A 22,799-nucleotide genomic window follows, 5' to 3' on the forward strand; every position below is an offset into this window, starting at 1 on the left:
TGACACATCCCATGTCATGTTTATGACACGCTCATGTCACTCTTATGTAGACACCTTCAAAATAAAGTGTTACCATATCTTGCTTAAGTCACAAAGGCATGTTCAAAAAAATTGCCTAAGTCACATTTTATTTTGACTTAGGCATAATAAATCCACTTAAATCACACACTTGACATAGGCCATTATCTTAAATGGGTAAAATCACATGATCTGATCAACTGAGGATGTAGGCGATTTTACCATAGGTGGCCGGCATCATGAGGAGATGATTTAGGTGAAAAAGATTTTAGACAAAAAATGATTTAGACGATTATTTTAACAGTGTGACGATATACAAATCCATGTAGTTCAATCAATAGTTATTTTTTTATTGATTGATTTTCATTTATTGATTTTAATGCCATTCCATATACTGGTAAGACAAAATATAAAAGGAAAACATATAAATTGGATTTAATAAAATAAGATTTAATATAGAAGAAAAATAAGCTACAATGGAATAAAACAGAATAAATATAAAATATAAAATTATTTTTTTAAATGATTTAAGTTACAGTGCAAATCAACATAGTAGAATAAGTAATCCCAAATGTACTTTATTAGAAGGCAGTGGCAAACAGAAACGACAACGAAAATGTTGTTATTATTATTATTATTATTATTATTATTATTAATAATAATAATAATAATAATAATAATAATAATAATAATAATCACAAAAATCATACTAATAATAATAAAACCTAAAGTGTGGCTCCTGTTTAGTGTGTGTCCCACTGTGGCTCCTAACACAATAAGCACCAGGGCAATGGGCCTGTTACTAATAATTAGAAAAACACCTTTTTCCTTGTCAAACCAAATTATAGCAATAACAGTATGCATATGTAAATATTCTTATGTGAAATGTCCTGGGAAATTATTCCCTACAATGAAAGCTAAGAACCAAGTTCTGCAAATAGTTGGAACAATATAATCATTCTTTACCCATACAATCCACCCAGAGCTCCCTCTATGATATAAAAAAGGTAGTTTTATTTAGATTCACATGAGAACAAACAAAAAACAATGTGGGATGTCGTCACACTGTTTAAATAATTGCCTATGTTGTGTTTTGTCAAAATTGTTGTTGTTTTTTGCCTAAATCATCTTCTCATTACACCGGCCACCTATGGTAAAATCGCCTACATCCTCAGTTGATCAGATCATGTGATTTTACCCCTTTAAGATCATCACTTCTTTGACAATTTGCCACATTCACAGGCATCAGATAAGAACCCAGCAAAGAAGAGCTAGAGGGAGATTGTTTAGTTATCAGTGTTTTATTGTTGACACAAATATTGGTAACACGTTACTCTAAGGTGTCTAAATAAGAGTGACCTGAGTGTGTCATAGACATGACATGGGATGTGTCATGAACATTAATGTCACTTTGAAGTAACATTAATGCTCATGATACTTGTCATGTCATGTTTCTGACAGGCTTGTGTCACTCTTATGTAGACACCTTCAGAATAAAGTGTTACCAAATCTTGCTGAAGTCACAAAGGCATGTTCAAAAAGTCATGTATTGCTCTTAAGTTAAATCATTTACACAAAGTGTTATTACTATGCCAATAGCCATCCTTTGTTACATCCTTTATGAGTGAAATGATCAATAAATGTCATATTTTACACTTTTGGTGAAGTTTTTTGTGTTTCCTGCAAAACTTGAAAAAATTAGTTAGGCGATTATTTTAACACGGTGACGATATGTAAATATCACATCGTAAAGGAGGCACTGATACATCTTGGCTTGCTAGTTCACCTTTGGAGCATACCGCCGTGCTGCAGCTGCTGTCTCCGCCCCTCGGCCATGTGACGCGTGGACCAGTGAAAAACAGGGTGAGCTTTTACGTTGTGACAGACTTCAGCAACTCCTGCAGTAGCAACCGAGGAACCACTAGTCTCAAGGTAAAGCAAAACTTTTTTAATCATACAGATTTAGTTTTAAGTGGGTCATCTGCACAATATTTGCATCCGATATGTTGTATTATTCAGCGTTTATATGAATCTCGAATGTCCGCATTAGTTATTTGAATGCCACTTCGCCAAGTTAAGATGTAAAGTTAAATTTAGACTATCCGACGTGCAACACGCTTTGTTCCATATTACTCGCTTGTTATTAGCTGTATAGTTTTTTAAAAACTTTACTCAGGTGTAGTGCAGGGCGCAGCCAGTCTTGTTGTCTATCTGAGATAGTTGTCCAACAGGTTTTAATGTTATTAAGACTTTGCAAACGAATATAACTTATTCTACTCAATATATTTATAAAACTACTACTACTACTACTACTACTACTAATGCATATTTAAATCATGCATTGTTTAATGATAAGGGATGGACTAAGTATTTGGGTAATTGCCCTGCATTCAAAGTATATAAGCATCCTATTATAAGTGTATAAAAATCAAAGTACTCAACTAAGTAAACTGCTGAAGAGACTATTTAAAAAGATCTAGTCATATGAGTCAGTGCGACATCTTTTGTTCCGCTGTTCATAGTTTGATTGACATTAAAGTAAAAATAAAAACAAAAAGGGAAAGCAACTGATGAAAGAATGCTTAGTATGGCTTAGTACATGTGTTGGATTGGGGTTTGTAACAAAATGTATGTAATGTAGCCTATATTGCCTGGTGAAAATTCTATATACCAAATTGTATGTTCAACTCCTGGACTATGTATGACTTTACTAATAATAAAATTATATTTTGAAGAAATCTAAGTAGGTATTTATCAAACGAGCGTAGAAACGAGCGCAGATCTGAGCTTATATTTCGTCGTACGACAGGGTTCATCAAACTTTCGTATCTCGCCATTCACAGCGTAAGAATGATCGGCTGTTGATAAATGTGGCGTCTCCAAAAAAGCGTCATTTTAATACCACGCTCAAATATACATAGACATATAAGTCTATGCTATACCCAATTCAGGGCCACTGCCCCTGTGAAGAAGCCCTTGGCCCCTGCTGTGGCCCCTGTGTCAAATTAATAATAAAATGATCAATTTATAACGATGAACGATGGAACAATTCTTACCTATTTTTTGTTCAAACAATATCTCATGGTACACAAAACGAACCCAGAATGTGTACATTGTATAATGGTTTAATTGTGCAATAAAAGCTAACTATAAAGATCATTCTCACTGTATTGCACTTTCAAAATAAAAAAAGTAATTGTGCACAAAAATGAGAAATGTCATTGTCGTCCAAAAATAACTGTTAATGTTGGTAAGTCTCAGTGTTTCAATCAATGTAGTTCTTCCAAATATGAGAATTTCTGACGATTTTTAATGTGCCCCTCTGATTAAACACTGGCCCCTCCTTGGCCCCCACAGTAAAATTGGTCTAGAACCGCTTTAAAGTCAGCTTTATAAGCAGAGTGCCCCGTCGCAAATACCATTCATTCATTCATTCATTCATTCATTCATTCATTATCCTTAACCGCTTATCCGCACTCGGGTCGCAGGGGCCTGGAACCGATCCCAGCTGACATTGGGCTGGAGGCGAGTACACCCTGGACAGGTCGCCAGACTATCACAGGGCTGACACACATAGAGACAGACAATCACGTATTCACACCTACGGCCAATTAGGAGTCACCAATAAAACCTAAGTGCATGTTTTTGGACTGTGGGAGGAAACCGGAGCGAAAAAGACATTTTACAGAAATATGCAGCAACGGAGGTTTATGAAATTAAAGTAGGCTAATTATCGTTATAAACTCAAACAAGTTCACCGAATATTTTACATTTGGAGCACAAACTTAAACTTCCACAGCTTTTTGGTTGCAGACAGGAGTCAAACAATGTTTTAAAGTAAGTTTAAATTCCAAAAGAAGAGGCATTTCTCAGAGGTAGAAAGTGAAACGCTGATGTCCAACAGGTGCAGCAGAGCAAACTAGTGCAGACGTGAGATGTGATCGTACCCTCCGCTCACGTCCAAATTGATAAATGCCGAGCCTTGCGTTGAAATGATCGTACGCCCACTTGTCGCTCACTTTCTGGCGTACATTCATTTGATAAATGAGGGCCATTGTGCAGATGTAGTGGAGTAAAAGCATAAAGTTGCATAAAAGGGAAATATTCAAGCAAAGAAAGGAGTGCCTCGAATGTATACTTACTGAGTTACATTCTATCACTGGTAATGATATAAATAATAATGGAATAATCATTTTCTAAACTTTGATGTAATCACATCTAGTCTTGTGTAGCTCTAGATTGTCCTGATGTTGACTTGTTTAGGATAAGTTTGAGAGTCTTTCAGATGGAAATGTTTTGCGTCTCATGTTAATCCAGACATGCGGGTGGCAGTGATTGGAGCCGGAGTCATCGGCCTGTCCACAGCTCAGAGCATCTATCAGCAGTATCACTCCATCGTCAGCCCACTGACCATCGAGGTGTACGCAGACCGTTTCACTCCACTGACCACGAGTGATGGAGCTGCCGGATTCTGGCAGCCATATCTGTACGATAAAGGCAACGTCCAGGAGACGTAAGTGCATTGCCTCTGTTTTGATTCTCTGCTTTATCTGCAAAAAGTGGCCACAATTTTAATGTTGTGTTTGTCCTCACATTTAGAGAATGGAATAAAGAGACATTTGACTACTTGCTGAGCTTTCTCAGTTCACCAGATTCCATACAAATGGGTATATTCCTTCAGTCTGGCTACAACCTCTGCAGTGAACCATCCCCAGTGAGTAGTGCTAATATGGCCTTAAAGATAAGATTTGACCTTGTTTATTGTTAATATGTAACCTGATAAGAACTCATGTCAAATACCAGTGCAATATCTACCATGAACACAGTTCATTAGTATTCAGCCTGACTGACAGTAGAGCTTTGTTCAGCCACACAAAAATGGGTGCTTGCAGTGGCTAGAAAACAACAGCAGAGAGGCCTCAGCGAGGGCTGTGTTTAAACTCACAGTCAGGGGTTAATTAGGAATCTTTCTTGTAGCTGCAAACCAAAACAGCCAGGACCATTTTTAGGACACAGATAACGTGATCTCTACTTGTTTTGGATTGCAGGATCCTTCATTTAAAGATTCTGTCCTGGGCTTCAGACACCTCACAGCACGAGAGCTGCAGATGTTCCCTGGATACAAGTAGGTTTCTGGCTGTGACTGCCATGACAGCAAAATACTGAAGGACCACAAAGCAGAGTCGTAAATAGTTCGTTAGGTACTTATTTTTATCCAAGTTATGGCAAACATGCGACCTTTTCCTACCCAGATTACAAGACACTGCTGTATCAGATATCAAGAATACCATAGAATATATGGCAACAGGTAATAAATTAACAAACACAACACAGAAAGACAGTTTATGCCCATTTGTATCCTGATGAAGGGATTTTTCCTTATCTCTCATGTTTTTTCCAAGCAACTTTAATGTTTCGTAGACATAAACTCAGTCCAAGAGCTACAGTGATGTTTATAAATGTATTTGTTTTCATCTTACTAAACAATATATTGCGTGGTTCTCAGTATAGGATACAAATATTTATGATTTCATGGATAATCTGTTTGTCTCTTCAGTTATGGGTGGTTCAACACTGCTCTCATGGTGGAAGGTAAAACATACTTACCTTGGCTGATGGATTGGTGAGTGATGAAATGATGTGTTAAGTTATCATGTTTAACCTTTTTTTAAACTTTTTTTTTACCAGAACCTAACCACCCCTGAGTTGGAAGTTCAGTTAGAAAGTGAAGCACCAGTTTGCGACATAATTTATTACACAATAAAAACTTAAAAGAAAGCGCCTTATCGCTTTTATTATACATTTCATATTAATTTCAGTTCCTAACTTCTCCTCAGGGAGCAATAAAGTTTTATGTTATCTCACACTTTCAACACATGATCTCAATTGAACTCTGTCTAGACTTGTTACCCATTTACAGACATTAGTTACAGAAAACTAATGTACACACAAACTTGGAGCTAACTGCTACCATGCATTGTGCTGACTGGGGAAAAGGAACATTTAGACAGCTGCAGGATGGCTGCACAGCTTCCAATAGTTATTCAGGGACGTACATGACAGTTTACATTGAGGCTCTATACACAAAGGCAGAATAATGTGTACCTGAGATCATTCAAATTTAAAAGAAAGTTAATTTTATATAAAACATCTTTATATGTTAATCTCAATAATAAGGTTGTTTGCCACAGGATGGCATCATTAATGCATTACGCTAAAGATAACTGCCTTCTGCTGAAAGCATGCATGCAAACATGGTTCTTATAATCTGTCCAGCTGTATGTGCAAGTCTGGCACAACTATGAGCCATATCTATTTATTTGAGGACCACTTTTGCAGGAATGGTCTGTGTAGATGTCGGCTATATCAGAGATCATTTCTTTAATAAAGCAGTTCTCCACTCCATCAAAAAAAAAAAACACTTCAATGCCTTCTTCTGGAAATATGAACAGATATTGTGGGTTAAACATTTGTAAGCTATTGGCCTTTTCCTGCTCTAAACTAAAGTTATTATATCTGCGTTTAAAGTTCATTATTGGTTGACCTTTATTCTGAAATGTTTTTAAATGAGCCCCTACATTGTTCTCACACACATTGTAACGGACTGTAAATTAGTGATTTCCTCATGTTGTTTAGGATGACTGGCTCTTGATAAGTCAAAAAATGTATTTGTCAGGAATCGTTTGTGCTTTTAATATACATTTGGTTTTGTGTTATTCTCAGGTTGCAACAAAGGGGTGTGAAATTTTATCAGCGGAAAATAGAGTCCTTCAAGGAGGTTAGTGAAAGTGTTTCAGTAGTTGTTGCATACTTATTTGTGTAATCTAAATGTATTATCTGTTCTTATCATGGTTCTTTGTATTCAGCTGGCAGAAACTGGGGCAGACGTGATAATAAACTGCACTGGGATAAGATCAGGTGATCTTCAGCCGGACCCTGACCTCAAACCAGGCCGGGGTCAGATAATAAAGGTGAGTTACAAATTCATATGCCTTTAAACTGTTTATATAACCAACTTCAGAGGGCTTATGGAAGTTGCGGTTGAATCTTGTTATGACTTTGTTTTTCAGGTGGATGCTCCATGGATGAAGCATTGGATTCTTACACACAATTTTTCAAAAGGAGTTTACAATTCACCATACATCATTCCAGGGTAGTTCTAGTGACACAAAACACTCACAAATGCTGAATTTTAGCAATAAATGTCTCCTGTAGAGTATAGAGGCATGGGAGTATTGTGGACTTACAGGATCATACACATGATGCATGATGCCAGGAAGAGTTGCAGTGGTTAGACTGTGTTGTTCACTTGGGATTTCAGTGTTTTTTCTGAAGCCAGGTAGCTAAAATTGTTTTCACAAACAAACAAAATTATAGAAGATATATCTGGCTATTTTACTACAGAAGATATATCGGTAACGCTTTATAATAAGGTCCTTAATAACCGTTAATTAACAAGTAATAAGGCATTGTTCTCGCTTTAGATCCAGTAGTTGCAAAAAGCATAGTTAACTTATAGTTAACTTATAATATATGAGCAATAAAGTATATTTTCATATCAATAAGCAAACAAAATAAGATTAATAAAGGCATGGCAAAGACATAATGGGTGGGTCATGGGTGTTTGTAATGCCATTATTAACACTTATATAAGCTTATAAACACATAATAATGTTAATAAGCATCTTGTAAGGACTTACAAGGGCCTTATTACTTGTTAATTAATGGTTATTACAAGGACCTTAATATAAAGCGTTACCTATATATCTTATTAGCATTCTTGGGGAACGCCTGATGACTGCTTCAATGTAATTTTAGTACATATAACTTTGAACATCTGTTTCTGCAGGAGTCGCCTTGTGACAGTTGGCGGGATTTTCCAGTTAGGAAACTGGAGTGAACAGAACAACTCCATCGATCATAAAAATATCTGGGAAGGCGCTTGCAAGCTCGAGCCAAGTCTCAAGGTGAGATGATATAAAAATGCCAGAGCCCATAAAAATACTTTCTGTGTCAGCTGTAATAAATTATGTATGATGACTCTTCTGTAGAGATAAAGTATTTAGCAATTTGCATTTAGATATGTTTAGAAGACCTCAAGTCAGTCCTCAAACATGTTAGTGACACATTTTGGTGGTAAAATATCCAAATCTGAAGGCACCTAATGCCCAAACAACCCACTGGATTTAGTTCAAATAAATCTGTAAAAAAATAAATAAAAAAAAAACAGGGAAATTTTTATATAAATTAATAAAAAACAATAATAATAAGACACTTTTTATATTAGAAATTCAAGCATGATTTTTTATATTTATATCCAGTACTGTATAACCTTTTGAGCAGGTGTAAAAAAATGCTGTAAAATAAGAATGCTTTCAAAAATAGAAATGTTAAGTTTATTTTTTATCAATTAACAAAAAGGAAAGTGAGTGAACAGAAGAAAAATCTAAATCAAATCAATATTTTGCACAGTACTGTGTATATCTATTTTTTTAACCTCAGCATGCCAGGATAGTGGAGGACTGGTCCGGCCTCAGGCCTGTTCGCAGCAAAGTGCGACTGGAGAGGGAGACCATACAGTCTGGTGCAGCTCCAATAGAGGTAAACGTTGCAGCATTTTAAATTTTGTAATAACAATTTAGTAATTCAACTTCTAAAATATTGTTGCTCTCACTCAGGTGATACACAACTACGGCCACGGAGGTTTCGGACTCACCATTCACCGAGGCTGCGCCCAGCAGGCGGCGAGGCTCTTCGGTCAGATTGTGGAACAGAAAGGCAAAGGTCCAAAAGCTCGCTTGTAAATTTTTATCCGACAGTAGTGAATGTTGCTTTTCTTATTTTAATGTCAGTGCCTTGTATCCCATACTGCACAAACTGTTCTTGTCTAATAACTAACATTCAAATCAAACAGATAGTTGGTATTATATATATCTTAGGGATAATTACATCACTTTGAAATAATCTAGTGTTTGTGACTTGTATGCCACTATAAAGAGGAAACACTCCTGTCACTGTACTCATTCATTATTGATTAACACATTGTTCATTTATATGTAACCATACTCAAATCTGAGGAGGTTTCAGTCATTTAAATAAGTAAATAAAGTATATAAAGTGTACATATCTTTGAGAATTTTCCCTAAATGTAAACAAATTTACAGCTTAACATGATAACTTATAAAATCACACTGTTTGGTAATAAAAAAAATAACAACATGGGTCCTCTGCTCTTTTTTAAAGACTATTTACTATAGTATCATACACATTTACATCCAGTGCATTGACAAGAATCTGTGCACACAGACACTTAATGCAGCACTATATCTCAAACACTGGCAGGTAAAGAGTTGGCTTGCTGGATCTTTACTAGTTAACAAAACTTTACTCAGTGTTTCACTCAGACTGAGCAAAGTCTGTCTCCACATCACCGTTGTTACAAACAAAAGCAAGGACAACAACGAAACCAGGTATTGATACAATATTTACAGAAAGACAGAATGTTACATCCTGTTAAATGGTTGTGTAGGTCGATGTATCCACAGTCTCAAAATCTGGTAGAGTCGGGCAAGATACGCAGCATTTATAGACTGTAACACCATATACTCATGTTTATGTCATTTTTTAAATCATGTTACTCTCACTAGGTAGGTTGAGTCTGCTTTGGGTGATGAAAATACTCAGATTTAGATTTTCTAATACTTCAACAGTAACTTTCATGATGTCTTCAAATGCAGCGCAGGATCTGTTGACTTGCAGACAATTGTGCTATAGTCTTGAAATATTTTCGGCTATATCATGTCGCTGATTATGCTTATGATGAAGGCAGATTTGTCAGGTTTTTGTAAATAATCCACGTTAAACTGTGAAATAATACTGACACAAGAAAACTGAACATATTTAACACAGTGACTTACTGTGCAGCTTGTCCTTTTACTGCCTCAACAGCAGTGAGTCTTAAATAAAGTAACCCCCAGACCTTATTTTATTTAATGATCTGTTGATTTGACCCCGTCCCTAACTCCAGCAACGCACATTTTAGAAAGCTTGTGTATTTTAACAGACAATTTGTGTGCACAAGATGATGCTCTTTCTTATCTACGCATCTATGTCCAGTATGCTAACAGACACAGCTTTTTCAAAAAGAATAGGTAGTTTTAAGGCTCTTTGATAAGAAAATGGTTATCTGAAGCTCACACTTTTCCCACTTTGTTCTTCTTTGCTTCTCTTGCATTAGAAAAGCAGGATTTAAATACTTTGCTTCAAGTATTCACTGTCCACCTTTTTTCTTTTTTTAAAATCTTGCACTCGTGTAGGTCATATGGTCTTTCCAGTCGCACCGTGTGCAGCTATTCAGTGGTAAAATTGTGACAGCAATGGTGGTTAAACACTGTATAATACAATATATAATATTGTGCTGCCTGGCTTTCTGGAGCCACTGTGGTGCTGAAAGAGTCTATGTCTGAAGAGTCATAGGATGGGACTGGAGATGGACAGAAAGCTGGTCCAGCTTCTTTTTTTTTTTTTTTTGCCTCGCCTCTCCTCTTTTCCTCACTGTGGTCACCTCTCTCAGTTGTACTCCAGCCGTAGTGTCCTCAGCCCTGGGATTCGGAGCTGGAGGGAGGGACTTCCTCTGAGGTTTTGGAGGCGGCCCGGCCCGTCATCTCCTGGCCCCACTCACGGTGGCTGGACTCCTGCAGGCCCCGGCCTGTCGTCTCAATCGGCAGTGCACAGGAGGCGATGGCGGCCAGAAGGCAGCAGCAGCAGTACACAGACAGAGCCAGGTACACAGATGACTCCAACATCACCTGCAGGTTGAAGCACAGGGACGAGAAAATAAGCAACTTCATTGTTTGGTGATATGTTTAGAGGGACAGTTTACGCCAAAATCGAAATTGCAATTATTAATTCATTCATTATCCTCAGTGGTGGTTCTACACAGGGGCCTACAGGGACCACTGCCCCTGTGAAGAAGCCCTTGGCCCCTGCTGTGGCCCCTGTGTCAAATTAATAATAAAATGATCAATTTATAACGATGAAGAATGGAGCAATTCTAACCTTTTTTTGTTCAAACAATATCTCATTGTACACAAAAGGAACCCAGAATGTGTACATTGTATAATAGTTTAATTGTGCAATAAAATATTGTGTGTGTGTGTATATATATATATAAAGATAATTCTCACTGTACCGCACTTTCAAAATAAAAAAGTGATTGTGCACAAAAATGAGAAATGTCATTGTCACCTGTTATTGTTGGTGAGTCTCTTTGTTTAAATCAATGCATTTGTATCTTCCAAATATACTTAAATTAGATGTTTCAATAAGCTAAAATAAAGATTTTGAATGCTTAAATATCGTCTTTGCCATTTTTTAATGTGCTAATGTGCCCCTCTGATTAAACACTGGCCCCTCCTTGGCCCCCCACAGTAAAATTGGTCTTAAACTGCCACTGATTATCCTTAACCGCTTATCCGCACTCAGGTCACGGGGGCTGGAGCCAATCCCAGCTGACATTGGGCAAAAGGCGGGGTACACCCTGGACAGGTCTCCAGACTATCACAGGGCTGACACATAGAGACAGACAATCACACTCTCATCCACTCCTACGGGCAATTTAGAATCACCAATCAAACCTAAGTGCATGTTTTTGGACAGTGGGAGGAAGCCGGAGGACCCAATGAGAACATGCAAACTCCACACAGAAGAGCCGCAGGCTGGAGTCGAACCGGCGACCCTCTTGCTGTGAGGCAAGATTGCTAACCACTAAGATGTCTGCCTTTTCTCAAATTAGATGACATTCTGCTTGTGGCGCTCAAAGGGATGTATACATTCAAAAAACTCAAAAGAATGTCACTTTCCAGAAATCATGACCCTGTTACTCAAGATAATCTACAGACCACATGTAGGAACTATTTTCTTTCAAGTACACTTCCAACATGACACTGCTGTATACTCAATTTGTGGGTGAACTGTCCCTTTAAATGAGAAGAGTGATTGAATGGTGTTACCTGTGCAACAAAAGGTGTGATGAGGGCACCGACTCTTGCCATTCCACTGCTCGTACCCAGACCTAAAGCCCTGGTTGCTGTGGGGTACACCTGCAGAGTTTCAGATAATAAAAAAAAACCCTGAGTAGGCTGCCTTTGCCCATATCTTGATTTGATGTAACTCTTTTCATTTTTACACAGTATTCTGTGGTTGGATACGTCACCTCTGGCGTGTACACATAAGCAGCCTGGAATCCTCCTGCGATGAAAGCTCTGGCGATGAATATCAACACCGTCATGGAGGCTCTGCAACAGAGAAACCAGTGATTGGTGGATGCACAATTTCATGTTTAGCATTCTTGTTATTATCCAGCTTACCTTCCCACACAGCCATAGAGTGGGATGATGCACATAGAGAAGACAAAGAAACACAAAGCCATGGTCTTCCTCCTTCCCAAACGATCAATAGCCCACAGTGTCACCAGCAGTCCTGTGTGAAGAGACAAAACTCCAGGTTTGTCAAATATATTGCTTTTTTGTTTTTTAGGGCAGTAGCTACACAGATTAATGTATGATTGTCATCACATGGTAAAGCAGAGGTATAACTAATTCTGTTAATGATGCCTCCATTATATTTAGGTTAGCCAGTATATTGAAAGTGCCAGCAGGGTCCTGGCGCACTCGAATGGAATTAAGCCATTATTATTTGTCATTAATAACACCTTAAACTCTTCGAGACGGTTCTATAAACATTATTATTACGAAGGTTTAGCAATAATTTATTGCTGCTCTACTTATATCATCTATTTTAATGACCTGTCCCTGAAATATCCTGAAGTCATGTAAAACATTTAACATTATTATGATGACCTTTTTAATCCCTACAAATAATAAAGCAAATGGTGCAGCAATTGATAGGTATTTTCAAGATAATTATCATGCAGTACACAGTATGCAGATTCCTTTTATAAAGAAATAGTGAATACTGAAGAAAAACATACAGCATAGTAATTATCACTTATTAATTCAAACGTTGCATGCATTACTAGGCTAAATATAAATCTAGTAAATACAATGTAATTATGGTACAGTGGAAAAACTTTCTGCCATACGTAACAAAAAAATATTTTTACAAAAAATATGACCTGATTTTATAAAGACACAGAGCATTAACTAATGTGTACCTGGGAATTCAGATAAGGTGGTCCACAACAGGTCTTTGTAGTCATCAGAGTTCAGATATTTACACTCGAGGCTGCATCGGAGCTCCATCTTGTTACCTTTGGACACTAGAGGGAGATAGAAAACAATAGAAAATGGGATAGTACACACCCAGCACGCACTCCATCTGTGATTTTGCAAAGACATACTGCATAAATATGGGCCGCCAAATGTTTTATTTAGCCTCATATTTAGCTCACTTTCTTCTCATTCGTGACAGAAATTCATTAGGTTATATGTAACTGTAAAAGTGCATATTTATATGTAAAAAAAAAAATCTATATGTTATATTTAAATCTAAATATGAAATCTAAATGTAAATGTTGAATCAATCAACACACAAGTCCCTGACCTACAAAGTTTCTCTTATCTGTGTAGCAAATTAAAATGTATGGAACAATACAATTAATACCATTAACTTATTCAAAAAATTACTTAAACATAGGATGATTAATTTATATAAGTTCGAGTAATGAGTAATAAGCTTCTTTCTTTTCTCTCTTTTGTGACTGCTTATTTCTTTTGTTGATAAATAACAGATTGTACATTTCCAATTTTAAAATTTACTTGAGTTGTAACAGGGTAGGCGTAATAAGCTATGCTTCAGCCTTTTCGGTCCAAATGTCTATTATCAATTTTCTCTCTCTGTTTACATGTTGTTTACTTTGATCAATGTTTTTTTTCCCTGTTTTGTTTTGATGACATGTATTATTATTATTATTATGAAATAAACAGATACGAAACGAAACGAAGGTGTGTGTGTGTGTGTGTGTGTGTGTGTGTGTGTGTGAAAGTATTGATTTGTTGGAGCAGTGACTCACTCCCACATGCACCTCCCTCCTGAAACAGCTCTGTGGTGAGCAGCACCAGTCCATAGTAAGAGAAGGCATTTGCGAACCTGAGGAGACAGAGACTCAGGATGAAATGATGGTGTTTCACATTAAGTGATCAACTTAGATAAACATAAACACACACACACACACACACACACACACACACTGATTCAAATGTATGTGCATTTGGACAACATCATTTTGAGAGCAGGAGAGGAAATCAGTGAGTAATGACCCAGGATGTGAGTGGGTGAGTTCATCATTCACTCCATTTACCAAATAAACCACAGCAGAACTGTTGTCCAGCGAAAGTGTGATGAAAATAAGTCTCGAATCTTTCCACGGTCCTCCTAATTAAAAAGACAGATATCAAAATACACAAATGACTACATAATAGTCATGAATAATATCCAGAGAATATTATGCTCTGCACAAACTGACTTTTACCTGTCTGGCAGCGATAAGTTTACCCAGTGGCATCGGCGCTCCATTCTCTGTGGCGATGCGCTTCAATGTGGCCAGTGCTTTTTCCTGATTCCCTGTCAGCACGTCATATCGAGCGCTCTCTGGTAGCCACTGCTCTCGCCCCACCAAAAAACAGACATGTCAATTGATAAAGCTGCTAGTATCTGCTTACATACAGCAGAACATTTTAACAGTGAAAACAATGCACTCACGAAACACAGGACGGAGAAGATGACGAGAGGAATGGTGGAGAGGCCGAGCAGCCAACGCCAGCCCAGAGTGGGCATCACCAGGATGGCTAGGAGGACCTCAAACACAGTGCCCAGCGCCCAAAATATCTGCAAGGAAGAAGTCAAAATTATATAAAATCCTGCTAGGAAAACAGAGCATGTTAATGACGCACTTATGGTTTAGTCATGACTGTTCTATTATGGGATAGTTCAGATTTTTTTGAAGAGGGATTGTATAAGGTACTTATCCATAGTTAGTGTGTTATCTAAAGCAGCTATTCTCAACCTTGGGGTCCCGACCCAAATTGGGGTCGTGAGATGATTTGTGGGGGTCGCCAAATCATTTTGGAAGTCAGCTCTGTCTCCACTGTGTTAAAGTGTTCATGTGTTTTAGTCTTTTTGGTCATTTAATGTCTTTTTGGTAATTTTGTGTCTTTTTTGGTCATTTTGAGTCTTTTTTTGGTCATTTTGTGTCTTTTTTTGGTCATTTTGTGTCATTTTGGTCAATTTGTGTCTTTTTTGTTCATTTTGAAATCATTTTGGTCATTTTGTCTTTTTTTGGTCATTTTGTGTCTTTTCTGGTCATTTTGTGTCTTTTTTGGTCATTTTGTGTCTCTTTTGGTCATTTTGTGTCTTTTTTGGTCATTTTGTGTCTCTTTTGGTCATTTTGTGTCTTTTTTAGTCATTTCGTTTCCTTTGGTCATTTTGTGTATTTTTTTGGTCATTTTGTGTCTTTTTGTGGTCATTTTGTTTCTCTTTTGGGTGATCTGAACTGTGCGTGTGAGATTGTGTTCAGTGAGCGGGGGTCGCAGACAACATGCATGTTAAATTGGGGGTCGCGACTCAAAAAGGTTGAGAACTACTGATCTAAAGGAGGTGGCGGTCAGAATGCCCCCAGTTTAGAGAAGCAGGCAGGAGTACTTATATGGAAGCTAGGCAATGTATTTTAACCTCAAATTAATATCAGTTTAAGTGTATGCTTTATTTTGAACATTTTCACTGTTTCACCTTGCCGTCAAACAATCCTGTTTAAGTTTACACGGGGGGAACTGAAGCATTCTATGCTTTTGTCAAATCAACCAGACTCTATTGTCAGAAGGAGTAATTTGACCTTGGAGATCACAGGAGTTGCTGGTCTACCCCTGACATGACTGTTTAGTTTGTTTGTGTTATTGTGTGACGTTGGTAAATCCAAACTAATTATTTAAAACATCAAAGTCACACAATGACACAAAGAAACTATATGATTGAAGCTGTGGTAGACAAACAACTCATGTTCTGTGAGATAAAATTACTGTTTTTTTCAATGGAGTGGTGGATTTGACAAGAGCATATAACAGCTTCAGTTCGCCCTCTGTATATAATATTCAGGGCTTTCTGACAAGGAGATAAAAAGGTGAAAATTCAAATTATTGTCTATGTTTAAACTGAGTGGGCCTTTTGGTGGCTACATGTTCTGTAGCCCCCATCCACAGCAGTAAACAGCTTAACTTTAGTTTCGGTATTCCTGTCTGCTTTTCTTAACTGGGGCCATGCTGACCACCATCTACTGCAGATAATACACTGAATATAGATAGGTATGTCATACAACCTGACTTCCAAAAGTCAGGGAGGATTCCGAAAATCCAAAATATCTCTTTAACATAATTGCTAGTTCATACCTCAATCAGCAAGATGCATGTAGCTCTGGACTTCATAGGCAGAAACTCAGCATACAGTGTCACCCTTAAGGAGGGAGATCTCACAGTTAATTCTAACTCGCGTCATTAATAATTACAGCTTGGTTTTTTCTGAGGGTTAAATAAGCGGTTACTCACGACTGTGGCGCTCCTCCGATGCCAAAGCCCACCAGTGCCCGGAGGACGAGGATCCACCCATAAATAGGCGCAAATGCACTCATAATGCCATAGAACATAGTCCACAGCACACTCATCTTGAGACCCTGTGTGTGCATACAATCAAAACATAACAAGCTGCTGAATAAATTATGGAGATCTCATAAGGCTCTTTGGGAGAGCAATGCAGTAAAATGTATGATTTTGATCACTTTCTACTTTAATTCAGAAAACCCAAAAGCTAACTAGATATATTCCATCTTACAGATAACAGAAATAAAAATCATCTCCATGTCAAATATAAGGCTTTATTAGAACTTACTGTCTTTCTGCCATATCTGTCAGCAATGTTTCCCCAAAGAGACGAGCTGATCATCATCCCAATGAACACTGCCTGCACCAATGAAAAATAGGGACTGTTAATGGGATTGCAGCAACTTAATTTCCAAATTTAAACTGTAATTTTACTACACATTACTGATATTTGGCACATCTAAGCATGTAGATCTTCAAAGTATACACGTCACAGCACTGTAATCTTCTTTTGGTGTGATCCACTGGAATTCACTTTTTTTTTTAACCTATAAGAACCCACGGTGAAACGGGTGTAACAAACACTTTAAATCTTCTATAATCTCCCATATTCAGCTTTATGCTTCACCTGTGACAAGAAGTGACTTCTCCAAAATAATCCAAAATCCAAAAAAAGTAGCTAATTTCAAAAAGCTTATTTTTTGTTACTAGGCTAAGTTTAAACCCATTTAACAATTCTAATAATACTTAATAGGGTGTCCTTTGTTGCATTTAACCCTGTTGGGGTTTGTTATTTGTTTTATTTAGTATTGATTTATTATTATTTTGTTACTAAAAAACAAATCAGAAAAATAATTTGTTGTTAAACAGCACTATTAATGTCACAATTTTAATATATATTTTGTGGAGATGCAGAGAAAAAGGTAAATTTGTGTTTCTGTAAGTAGAAAAGGTGTCGAGTTTATTTATATTAAAATAAGAAATATCATAAAAATAAATGTCATAAACACCCATATATGTCACATCACAGACAGATATTTTCTTTCAAGGATAAATCTGGGTTCTTATGGGTTAAATAGCTTCTCATTAAAAGGTTGCATTAATTGAGGCTTCCCGGTAGCTGACTGGTCGAGCGCATACCACTAAGGCTTAGTTCTCTTAAGCAGGCGGCTCGGGTTCAAGTCTGGCTCGGAGATCTTTCCTGCATGTCTTCCCTTTCACTCTGTAACTCTGCTACCATCATAAAAAACTGAAAAATGGCCATGAAATAACTTAAAAACAAAAAAAAAAGTTGTATTAATTACATCTCAATTAAGGAATGTAATTAATAGGAATCTCAAGGCCTATGTAATACCTTCAGTAAATGTAATGTAATGAACATATGTATTTATTCAATTATTTAATTAATTTAATGATTCCACCATTTTCTATCATTATTATAGTGCATTTTATATTTCTCATTTTTTATTTACCATTATCACTTATTCGGTTACTAGGTTTATCCTTTTTTTCTCTCTCTCTCCTTTTTTAATTTTATTATTTTATTGTTTTTGCTTGATTTGTTTCCAAGCACTTTGAGCTGCAGTTTATGTTATGCTATACACTTGATGTTCATTTAAATCATAATATTGCAACACATGTGTAATGACAGACACTCGACTGTTTTCCACATCACTGCTCAGTACAAGCACTTAAAACAATCGCTCGGCACATAACCAATAACTATCAGGACATATAGCACGGTCAGCTGGAGCACTTTACAGACATTAGAGAGACATTACCGATGTAAGCAGTGCCACCTCGAGGCTGGGCAGCCTCCATTCACAGTGGAGCTGAGGGGCTAAGATGCTGAGGATCATCATCTCCATAGCATCAGCCATCTGAGCAAACAGAAAACAACCCGACACACATAACACATCACAACATGAACACTCAGAATATCTGTGATGGTGTATTCACAGTAAAGAACAGCTCTCACCCAGGACAGACCAGTGAGGATGGAGAGTTTCCATTGAAACGTCCCAAAGCCAATGGCCTCTACAGCATCTTCCACCATGAATGTGTCTGAAGGAATGAGAAAATAATTAAAGTTGTTTTCAAGAAAGTAGCAAATACAAACCTTCTCTGAACAGGGAAGAGTTTCGGTAACGCTTTATAATAAGGTCCTTAATAACCATGAATTAACAAGTAATAAGGCATTGTTCTCGCTTTAGATCCGGTAGTTGCAAAAAGCATAGTTAACTTATAGTTAACTTATAATAGATGAGCAATAAAGTATATTTTAATATCAATAAGCAAACAAAATAAGATTAATAAAGGCATGGCATGATGGCAAAGACATAATGGGTGGGTCATGGGTGTTTGTAATGCCATTATTAACACTTATATAAGCATATAAACACACAATAATGTTAATAAGCATCTTGTAAGGACTTACAAGGGCCTTATTACTTGTTAATTAATGGTTATTACAAGGACCTTAATATAAAGCGTTACCAGAGTTTCTTTAAGGAATTAAAGTGCTCAGTGAAGTCAGGTAGTTTCTTCAGGTAACACTTCAGGTATTCCTCACAATCTAAAATTTTGAGGAATACCTGAAGTGTTACTTCAACTTCAACTTGTTATGGATCCCTATTTTATTTCTACAGAAAAAAAATGTTGCCATGTAAAAACGGTAAACCTTCAAACACATCAAGAATCTCACCCTAAAAAAGATACCAAACTATTTAGCTTAATTGAAGAACAATTGTGTTTTATGTTTTTGTCTTTGAAATGACAAAATCAATTTATCAGTTCAGTCATTTATTCAATAAATCATTAATATAACTAAATAAAAAATCTGTGATATGCACAGGCTGTTACGTGCCAGTAACAATGATGGCTGTTCATCAATTTTTTATATTATTTAAATGATAAAAATACAAAAAAAATGTCTGTAATAAAAAAGGATGGCACACAATAGTACTTCTGATTTTTCCCCCCTGGTAGAACCATGCTGGTGTCCCAACGCATTCAAGTTAAATGAAACATTCACTCAATACCCTTAAAAAGTAAAGTGTATTGTGAAAATATTTGAGTCATGTCAAGTCAAACCGTTAACAAAATGAAACACCCTTCAACCATTTTTTGGTCTTATAACATTATTGTTTTTGCTGAGATACTCTTTTTAACAAAAAGAGACACGTTGCTCTGTAAATCTTAGGTATCAGATTGGCTGCAAATATTTAAAAACGCCAACATGAAAAACCTTACTTATCCCCATTTTATCCCCAAATGACCTGACTTCACTTTATAACTCAGATTCAGAGCACTGAGTGTTGATATTCACCGATGTTTATCAGCTTAAATGATCTAACGAGCTGTTGTTTCCTCATGGTTTAAAAAAAAAAAGCTGAAGCTTGAAAAAGCAAATATGCCTCATGTTTTGGGGGGAGAAACTGTTCTCTTATAGAGGATACCTCGGAGATTGAGAGTTCATTTTTGACCTTGGAAACAGATATAAAAAGATATTACTTGTTACTTTGGGGGAGGTGAGTTTATTATGAAAGCCAGGGTGTGTGAAATGTCATACTGTACCATCAGTTGGATTGGCAAACTCCCGAGGAACCGGTGCCCCGTCTGTGAGAGCCACAGACTCCAGATCAGTCTGCTCTGCAATCCTGACAGCCTGTTCTCTGTTCTCTCCATCATCCTCGGAGCGTGTGCTCTCACCTGTGCGACGGAAGCGGACGACACTGCAAAACAAAATTAAAACAACTGAATTCTGAGTTTCAGAAGACTAAGCAAAGCAAAGCTGACACAAATGAGTTGGAGGCTGTTGCCTAGGTGATATGAGCTTTTTCTGGCTGTGATTTTGTGAATGGGTGGTGGATATTGTTTTATGGGTGAACCATGTCAGGCCAACTGACAGCTTGGCAAGCTTACAAAGCCTAAACACCCGGAGATGTGCATGTTGTGTACGGATGCTAAGTATAATCTGCTCCCACATGCAGGAGATCGATGGTTCATTAAGGATGAAACACTATCAGAGAACTCTGAGAGTGCCAGTGAGGTCTTAATCACTGTAATTACATAACATACGCTAATTGCAATGGGAAGTGGAGCAGATGAGTTTGTGAGACGTCCAGAAATGTCTGTCTTGTACTGGAAACCACTATAATTTTCATTTTTAAGCTCTTTAGAAAGAATACAAGTGAACACATCCAGCAATAACAAGCCCTTTAAGATGTGTATTTTCTTTATTTTAACTACAGTAGGTATAATGCCTATTTCAAACTGTTTGGCAAAATCTGGATAAATACTATGCCATTATGTATATATTTTTGGTAAGAAGACTATTTATCATTGTTGTAGGCTACTGTTTGTCTTTGAGAATGGTCCCTCATGACGGCCAGGCTACAGCCTTTAGCTTATTAATGTATGTACAGCAGAGGTTGGAATAAATCACGTTAGGTACTGAGTCATGACAGCAAACACAATTACAAGTTAAGACACAAAACTGGCTTGGAAATCACAGCAAGCCTGCCTCTCTATGAATAAATAAAAACCAAAATAGTCTTCTATGCTAAACGACTGTAAACAAACTGCACTGCCAGATGCGTCTGAACATGCTGAGTTGTTTTTTTTCTTGTTTGTTTTTTTCCCCCTTAATGTAAGGAGAATTTGCAGTATTTATATCTGGATAGATGTTTGTTGCTGAATGACTGCTGCTTTTAAGGAATGTCACGCTATTTGTGTTCCGGCGAGCTAATCAAACATACACGATGCGAGGCGGTCAGAGGGCGACGCGAACACGCTGTCACGGCTGAAAAAATAGGCTGAATAAAACGCAAGACAGAGAAAGGCGTGGACGTGCGGAGTGATGTGTACTCACGGCAGCTGTCTCAGTTGGAATAGATCATCGTCCATTTTGGTGTTTACTGGCTGACGCTCCGGTTGGCCTCATCGCCGTTTACATTATCAGCACGAGCTGCGATTTCAGCACCGAGGAGAGCTACCTGCTCCGGGTGTCCGCCGGCAGCCAATGAGAGGCCGCCCTGCGCGAGTCACAGCACGAGACACAGAGAGAGGGAGAGTGGATAGGACGAGCTCGGGAGGATCAGACTCCACATGAATGCTGATCACTGTGCTCCTCCACATGACTTTATCAACACACACACGGACTTGATGAACCCGACAGCAGCTGGACCCAGATGATGCAAATATGATGTAATCTTACTTGAAGAATAACAGTGTTATGATAAATATCGTCACGCTGTTAGAATAATCGCCAGTCATTTTTTGTCATTTTTTTTTTTTTTTTTTTTTTTTTGCCTAAATCATCTCCTCATGACGCTGGCCACCTATGGTAAAATCGCCTACATCCTTAGTTGATCAGATCATGTGATTTTTCCCCTTTAAAATAATGGCCTATGTCAAGTGTGTGACTTAAGCGGATTTATTATGCCTAAGTCAAAATAAAATGTGACTTTTGAGGCAATTTTTTGAACATGTTTTTGTGAATTAAGCAAGATATGGTAACTTTATTTTGATGGTGTCTACATAAGAGTGACATGAGCGTGTCATAAACATGACATGGGATGTGTCATGAACATTAATGACACTTTGAAGTAATGCTCATGACACCTGTCATGTCATGTTTCTGTCATGTTATAGAGTCAGGTTTTATTACATGTCAATACATAAAATACATACGATAATGTGTAAATAATCCAGCACCTCTTAAATGATTCCCATTTTCTGGTTTCTGATTCTGTTATCGTTACAGACTCTCTCTAGACATGAATTTGAATGATAGCATTTCCCCACAACAAATTTCTATAGATTGGTCTGCTAAAACTCTTATTTTAACAGAGGTGTTGAAGACACGCTTGTTTTTACAACTGCCTTTAACTGAACAAGTTCACATAGGCCTATTGATATACATTAATTTTAAAATGTGTTTTAACTGTATAAGTATGCACTGTAACTTTTACCTTTAAAAAAAAATCTTACCATGCCTAGACATTGCGATAATATCGTTATCGCGAATTCCTTTGGCCACTAAAACGTGCCTTTTATTCACCAGTCAGTGCATACACATAAAAATGCGATAACAGATGCTATCTTTGTTGTTTTTAAGTATTTCAAACAGCACATAATGTAGGCAGAATTTTAGAAATATCTTCCCCCCAA

The 22,799-nt window shown here is 37.3% G+C and overlaps 2 protein-coding genes across 2 annotated transcripts; one reads left to right on the top strand and one right to left on the bottom strand.

Moving 5' to 3' along the window:
- The first annotated feature begins 1,887 nt into the window (after positions 1-1,887).
- Positions 1,888-9,116, top strand: LOC131975153 (D-amino-acid oxidase-like). Its single transcript, XM_059337721.1, has 11 exons — positions 1,888-1,950; positions 4,336-4,531; positions 4,618-4,732; positions 5,067-5,143; positions 5,576-5,641; positions 6,742-6,796; positions 6,885-6,989; positions 7,089-7,171; positions 7,868-7,985; positions 8,521-8,619; positions 8,697-9,116. The coding sequence occupies exons 2-11, from the start codon at positions 4,338-4,340 to the stop codon at positions 8,820-8,822; spliced, it is 1,038 nt and encodes a 345-aa protein (XP_059193704.1). The 5' UTR covers positions 1,888-1,950; positions 4,336-4,337; the 3' UTR covers positions 8,823-9,116.
- A 132-nt stretch (positions 9,117-9,248) lies between these two features.
- svopa (SV2 related protein a) lies at positions 9,249-21,719 on the bottom strand. The gene is made up of 16 exons (XM_059337720.1): positions 21,499-21,719; positions 20,202-20,359; positions 18,604-18,689; positions 18,407-18,505; positions 16,915-16,986; positions 16,575-16,699; positions 16,419-16,482; positions 14,740-14,865; positions 14,510-14,638; positions 14,339-14,412; positions 14,051-14,127; positions 13,193-13,297; positions 12,387-12,498; positions 12,233-12,314; positions 12,030-12,119; positions 9,249-10,826 (listed from the first exon to the last, which is right to left on the bottom strand). The coding sequence occupies exons 1-16, from the start codon at positions 21,531-21,533 to the stop codon at positions 10,614-10,616; spliced, it is 1,647 nt and encodes a 548-aa protein (XP_059193703.1). The 5' UTR covers positions 21,534-21,719; the 3' UTR covers positions 9,249-10,613.
- Positions 21,720-22,799: the final 1,080 nt, after the last annotated feature.

This window comes from Centropristis striata, chromosome 7 (assembly GCF_030273125.1).
Source record: "Centropristis striata isolate RG_2023a ecotype Rhode Island chromosome 7, C.striata_1.0, whole genome shotgun sequence".
NCBI classification, from domain to species: domain Eukaryota; kingdom Metazoa; phylum Chordata; class Actinopteri; order Perciformes; family Serranidae; genus Centropristis; species Centropristis striata.

Excerpts from the sequence above, each read along its gene's own strand:
- LOC131975153 (XM_059337721.1), top strand. The coding sequence starts at position 4,338 with ATGCGGGTGGCAGTGATTGGAGCCGGAGTCATCGGCCTGTCCACAGCT. Across the intron at positions 5,144-5,575 it reads CAGATGTTCCCTGGATACAA|TTATGGGTGGTTCAACACTG; the intron begins GTAGGTTTCTGG and ends TTGTCTCTTCAG. Across the intron at positions 7,986-8,520 it reads AGCTCGAGCCAAGTCTCAAG|CATGCCAGGATAGTGGAGGA; the intron begins GTGAGATGATAT and ends TTTTAACCTCAG.
- svopa (XM_059337720.1), bottom strand. The coding sequence starts at position 21,533 with ATGGACGATGATCTATTCCAACTGAGACAGCTGCC. Across the intron at positions 16,700-16,914 it reads ACAGATATGGCAGAAAGACA|GGTCTCAAGATGAGTGTGCT; the intron begins GTAAGTTCTAAT and ends ATGCACACACAG. Across the intron at positions 12,120-12,232 it reads CTTATGTGTACACGCCAGAG|GTGTACCCCACAGCAACCAG; the intron begins GTGACGTATCCA and ends GAAACTCTGCAG.